The sequence below is a fragment of the Ovis aries genome, chromosome 3, assembly GCF_016772045.2.
Source record: "Ovis aries strain OAR_USU_Benz2616 breed Rambouillet chromosome 3, ARS-UI_Ramb_v3.0, whole genome shotgun sequence".
NCBI lineage: Eukaryota > Metazoa > Chordata > Mammalia > Artiodactyla > Bovidae > Ovis > Ovis aries.
In genome coordinates, this window is record NC_056056.1 from 165,140,504 (window position 1) to 165,146,809 (window position 6,306).

At 38.7% G+C, this 6,306-nt stretch overlaps 1 protein-coding gene across 1 annotated transcript; it reads left to right on the forward strand.

Moving 5' to 3' along the window:
- The first annotated feature begins 334 nt into the window (after positions 1–334).
- Positions 335–1,315, forward strand: LOC101116472 (olfactory receptor 9K2-like). The gene has a single exon (XM_012176082.3). It carries the CDS (start codon positions 365–367, stop codon positions 1,313–1,315), a length of 951 nt encoding a protein of 316 aa, XP_012031472.2. The 5' UTR covers positions 335–364.
- Positions 1,316–6,306: the final 4,991 nt, after the last annotated feature.

Below are 6,306 nucleotides of genomic sequence, written 5' to 3' on the forward strand. Positions count from 1 at the left end.
ACATAATTCTTCTATTTTAGATGAACATAAATTTTAACTATAAACATATTAAAAATAGAAATTCAGAATGTGAGTTAAATTACACAGGAAAATATGCTACTTTCTTATTTACTTCCCTGAAAAAATATGATTTAAATAAAATAACTAAAGAGCTTCCTTTACTGCTTAATAGACTAACACTTTCAGAAGTCTAACTACATCTAATCCCTAATCTTACATCTTCCTGACAATAAGATTGTTTTGTATGCAATATCTCGTTAAGTTGTTAATCATATATATCTACATTTAAGACAGTATTGATAGCACTAGAATCAAAGCCACAGTTTCATTTATTTTGCCTTGTGCCTCTCAGCAGGTTTCTGCCATGGGTGACATGGGAACAACCAATCACTCAGAAGTGACTGACTTCATTCTTGTCGGCTTCAGGGTCCACCCAGAGCTCCACATTCTCCTCTTCCTGCTTTTTCTGCTTGTCTATGCCATGATCCTTCTAGGAAATATTGGCATGATGGTCATTATTATGAAAGAGCCACGGCTGAACACACCAATGTATTTCTTCCTAGGCAACCTCTCCTTCATTGATCTCTTCTATTCATCTGTTATTGCACCCAAGGCTATGATCAACTTCTGGTCTGAGAGCAAGTCCATCTCATTTGCAGGCTGTGTGACTCAGCTCTTTCTCTTTGCCCTCTTCATTGTGACCGAGGGATTTCTCCTGGCAGCCATGGCTTATGACCGCTTCATTGCCATCTGCAACCCACTCCTCTACTCTGTCCAGATGTCAACACGTTTCTGTGTTCAGTTGGTGGCTGGTTCCTATTTTTGTGGCTGCATCAGCTCAGTTCTTCAGACCAGCATGACATTTACTTTATCCTTTTGTGCATCTCGGACCATTGACCATTTTTACTGTGATGACCGTCCACTTCAAAGGCTGTCTTGTTCTACCATCTTCATCCATAAACTGGTTTCTTTCTGTTTATCTGGCATCATTATTTTGCCTACCATCATAGTTATTATTGTTTCTTATTTGTATATTGTGTCCACAGTTGTAAAGATGCCCTTCACTGAGGGACGTCAGAAAGCCTTCTCCACTTGCAGCTCCCACCTGGGAGTTGTGAGTGTACTGTATGGTGCTGGCTCTTTTATGTATCTCACTCCTGACACATATCCTGAGCTCAGTAAAGTGGCCTCCTTGTGTTACACCCTACTCACTCCCATGTTGAATCCTTTGATTTACTCTGTGAGAAACAAAGATGTCAAAGAAGCTCTGAGGAAGATCCTGAGGGAAAATATATTTTTATTTATTTCTGTTTAACAGTGATATACCTGAAAGACACAGGCTTTATAACAACTTGGGGAAGCACTGACTCAAAAAATGCACCCATTGATCTTATAAATATTTACTCTTAGAGAGTTAGTTTATTTGAATACCATGTACTTAAAACCAAAAAGTACATTTGGAATATATTGTCTGGCTGTTGATTTTGGAGTGAATGAAATGACTTTCTCTTTACTTCACCTTAATTATGGTAAAAATAATGATTGCCATGGAAGAAAAGTTATGACCAACCTAGAAAGCATATTCAAAAGCAGAGACATTACTTTGCCGACTAAGGTCCGTCTAGTCAAAGCTATTGTTTTTCCAGTAGTCATGTACGGATGTGAGAGTTGGACTGTGAAGAAGGTTGAGCACTGAAGAACTGATGCTTTTGAACTGTAGTGTTGGAAAAGACTCTTGAGAGTTCCTTGGACTGCAAGGAGATCCAACCAGTCCATTCTGAAGGAGATCAGCCCTGGGATTGTTTTGGAAGGAATGATGCTAAAGCTGAAACGCCAGTACTTTGGCCACCTCATGTGAAGAGTTGACTCATTGGAAAAGATTGATGCTGGGAGGGATTGGGGACAGGAGGAGAAGGGGACGACAGAGGATGAGATGGCTGGATGGCATCACTGACTCGATGGATGTGAGTCTGAGTGAACTCCGGGAGTTGGTGATGGACAGGGAGGACTGGCGTGCTGTGATTCATAGGGTTGCAAAGAGTCGGACATGACTGAGCAACTGAACTGAATTGAACTGAACTGAATTTCATTTTTGGGAAAATATATTCCAAATTTGCTTGTCTCTCTGAGATTGCTTCTTTTATATGTATTGTTAGTCTTGAGTCAGTAACTTGTGTTATGTGGATATGTATGTAATTCATAGAGGTAATCTGATGTAATAAGATTGATGTGATGTAATAAGCAAGAGAAAACAAAATATGAGATTTACTGGAGAAATCTTCATGAATGTGTAGTGGGAGAATCAGATGCTCTGAAGTGCACAGAATCTAAAGGGTGACTTGTATGTAACTCTTAATTGTTCAGAGACTACGTGAGTGACACATTTATTTCATGGTTTCTCTGACTTGAATCATTATTATTTCTCCCTCTCATTTGAAGATCTGCTAAACTGATAATTACTTTTGAATATTCTCCCTTTTCAAATGAACACTGTAATAAAAATAAACAGGAATAAAAATAATCTATGTTTTATTAGATATACCTTAGTATTCATTCATCAAATTAATATTTATTGAATTTTGATGTACTCTTTGCCCTATAAGCATATTGAAAAGCAGATATATTATTTTGCCAACAAAGGTCCATCTAGTCAAGGCTATGGTTTTTCCAGTGGTCATGTCTGGATGTGAGAGTTGGACTGTGAAGAAGGCTGAGTGCCAAAGAATTGATGCTTTTGAACTGTGGTGTTGGAGAGTACTCTTGAGGGTCCCTTGGACTGCAAGGAGATCCAACCAGTCCATTCTGAAGGCGATCAGTCCTGGGTGTTCATTGGGGGGACTGATGCTGAAGCTGAAACTCCAGTACTTTGGCCACCTCATGCGAAGAGTTGACTCACAGGAAAAGACTCTGATGCTGGGAGGGATTGGGGGCAGGAGGAGAAGGGGACAACAGAGGGTGAGATGGCTGGATGGCATCATCAACTCGATGGACATGAGTTTGAGTGAACTCTGGGAGTTGGTGATAGACAGGGAGGCCTGGTGTGCTGTGATTCACGGGGTTGCAAAGAGTCAGACATGACTGAGTGACTGAACTGAACTGAACTGAACTAAACTTGCCCTATAAAAATTCCTAGGTATAAATAATTTCTGTGCTTGAACTCACACACTGAGGGGGAAATAGCTGAATAGAGAGCTAACATATCATATGGTCAACCCAGTGAGTAAAGGAATATGTAGAAAATATCAAAGGAGAGCAGCTTCTACAGATGAGTGACCTAAATGATCAGGGAAAACTTCAAAAGTACATGTTTAAACATAAGTGGATGTGAGCACGATGAAGCAGAGAAGTTTCTGTGCAAAGGAAATTAAATAACTATATGTTAAGCTTCCTAAAGTTTGACACCTGATTTTTAATGCACAGGAAAGGGAGTGAGAGGTAAGACTTAAAAGGAAATTCATGGAAATTGTGCATACATAAAACAACGAAGTTGACCTTTATTCTATAGGAAGTGCAGAAGCACTGGGGATGTTTTTAAAAGAATATATCATTTTCAAATTGGCATTTTATCAAAAGTCACACTGGTAACTTCTATAAATATTCATGGAAGAAGATAATGAAAGTATGTGATTGTCCAAGAAAGAGGTTTTGGTGGCTAGAACAATGGCAGTCTTACAGGAGACGGTGAAGAGAGGGAATATCTTTAAAGCCATGAAAAACTGAGCTGAATATCAATTGATGGTTGATAAAATGGGAACTGGGTAGAAGTGAATAATGACTTCTAATGTTTGAGCATCTTTCATTGTGGAAATGCTACCTCATAATATGAGGAGGAAATAGGAATAATATTGTTAATCATTAAGAGTTAAGAAAATAATATCAGGTCAGACTGAGCATTCAAATCCTGGTTTTACCTATGTGCTCCATAGTCAACTGTCTTGACTTTGAAGTAACTCTTGCTTCTCAGTTTAATCAAAGATTACTGATGGCTAATGGGCAAAGACCCCGTGCCTGGGATTTAGGTGAGCTGGAATTAAAAAGAATTAGGAGCCTCTTTCATTGAAGGCTTGTCCCATATAGGACTCAATGTTGTATGAAAGAATCTGTACACATTTATGCCCAAAGAGTCTGTACTTCAGTAAAATATGCTTAAGTAACTTCTTAAAGAGCACACTCTTCTAAAACATTATTACTTCTTTACTCATCTTTTGATATTACATTTATAATTATAGCTGATTATAGTGTCATATGGAGAAGGCAATGACAACCCACTCCAGTGTTCTTGCCTGGCAAATCCCATGGACAGAGAAGCCTGGTAGGCTGCAGTCCGTGGGATCACTAGGAGTCAGACCCGACTGAGTGACTTTACTTTCACTTTTCACTTTCATGCTTTGGAGAAGGGAATGGCAACCTACTCCAGTGTTCTTGCCTGGAGAATCCCAGGGATGGGGGAGACTGGTGGGCTGCCGTCTATGGGGTCGCACAGAGTCGGACATGACTGAAGCGACTCAGCAGCAGCACAGCAGCAGCAGCAGCATGGTATCATAACTAGTAAGATTTTTTTTTTATTTAAATGATAGTGTTCATGGTATTGAATCCTCACCAGATGCTACTACACTAAGAATAATTATGTTTAAAAGTTTTACCCTACTTTTAATATTCAGATTTTATATAAGAAATAACTAAATTAGTTAATAATAAGTGTTATTTATTATTCAAATAATAAATGCATATCATATTATAAATAAGTAAAGAGTAAATTTTCCATTTCCTTGTGTAGCTTTCTATCTTTCAGGTGAAAATGAAACCTTCGTTCAAAAAAAAAAAAAAGATATTTCTGAGTCTTTGTTCTAACATGGAAATCTTTGAATCTAAAAAAAGATCTACTCACTTTTTTTTTTTCCAAACGCTTTATTGAGGAATAATTGGTGTGAAATAAACACTCGAAGTGCACCATTCTATGAGTTTTGGCATCAATAAAAACACCACCACATTAAGATACTGAATACTACCTTCATTTCCAGAAGGTCGATTATGCCTCCTTTCAGTCCATGCTTCCCTCTAAACCCATCTGCAGGCAACCAATGATCTGAACGATGTATAATGGAATCATACAGTATGTGCCTTTTCTCTCAGGCTTCTTTCACTGAGTAAAATCATTTTAAGATGTATTCATTTTGTCACATATAAGTAACTCATTCTTTTTATTGCTGAGTAGTAGTCCATTTTCCAATGTGCAGATTTTGTTTATGAACTCTTAAATGAGCAGCTGATATGTGTGCAGTTTTTAGATATTGTGAATAAAGCTGGTATGTGTTCATATGTATTTGCCCAGATTGTTTTCCTTTATCTTTGGTAAATGTTGAGGATTGAGATGCTTAGATCTTATAATAAATACATGTTTGACTTTTGAAAAGACAACCAAGGAAACATCTGGAAATGAAGAAAAAAGAAACAAAAATTTATTACCCGACAAAATCTACTAAATCTCAGGAAGAGAAAATCTATGACATTTGAGCCAGGACCCACTCCCTCCCTGTCCTCTCTCATCCCAACAGAGGTAAAAGTGCAGTCAGGCAAGTGCAGGCAGGAACATAGAGATCCCCCTGCCCCTGGATCCCAGGCAAAAGTTACCATGTCCCCTTGATTGTAGTTGCTGCAACCTTGCTTATCCCCTCCAGCTCCACGCTGAAGGAGCTTACTCCTCTATTCAAGGCTGGAGTAGCTAATACATCTGATGAGCTCTACCCAGCTCTCATTCATAGGGTAAACACTCTATCCTTAGCATGCCAGGCCAGGAGTATTACTGCTGCTCCAGTCTCCCCGAAGACAGACGTTCAGTATTCAGAAGACCATAGGCTACTGACCTTACCCAGAAACCTGCTCCTCAAGCAATATCTTCTTGCCTGTTCATTCAGTGCCAGCCCCTGTAGGCCAGCTGTTGCTATACTAATGTGCCTTTCATACTTTTAAGACACTGTCCTATAAGATTTTAAATGTTTTATTTTTTATGTATGTTTCTGGAAAATCCCATGGACAGAGAAGCCTGATAGGCTACCGTCCATGGGGTCACAAAGAGTTGGACATGACTGAGCGACTTCACTTTCACTTTTGTTTTTTATATGTTATTTGTTGAAAAGTATTATAAACCTATTAGAGTACAGTACTATGTAACTGACTGTGTTAGTTGAGTACCTAGGCTAACTTTGTTGGACTTACAAACAAATTGAACTTACTAATGCACTCTAGGAACAGAACTTCATTGGTGTGTGGGCAACTTACTATACCTTGGCTGAAAAATACGCTGGA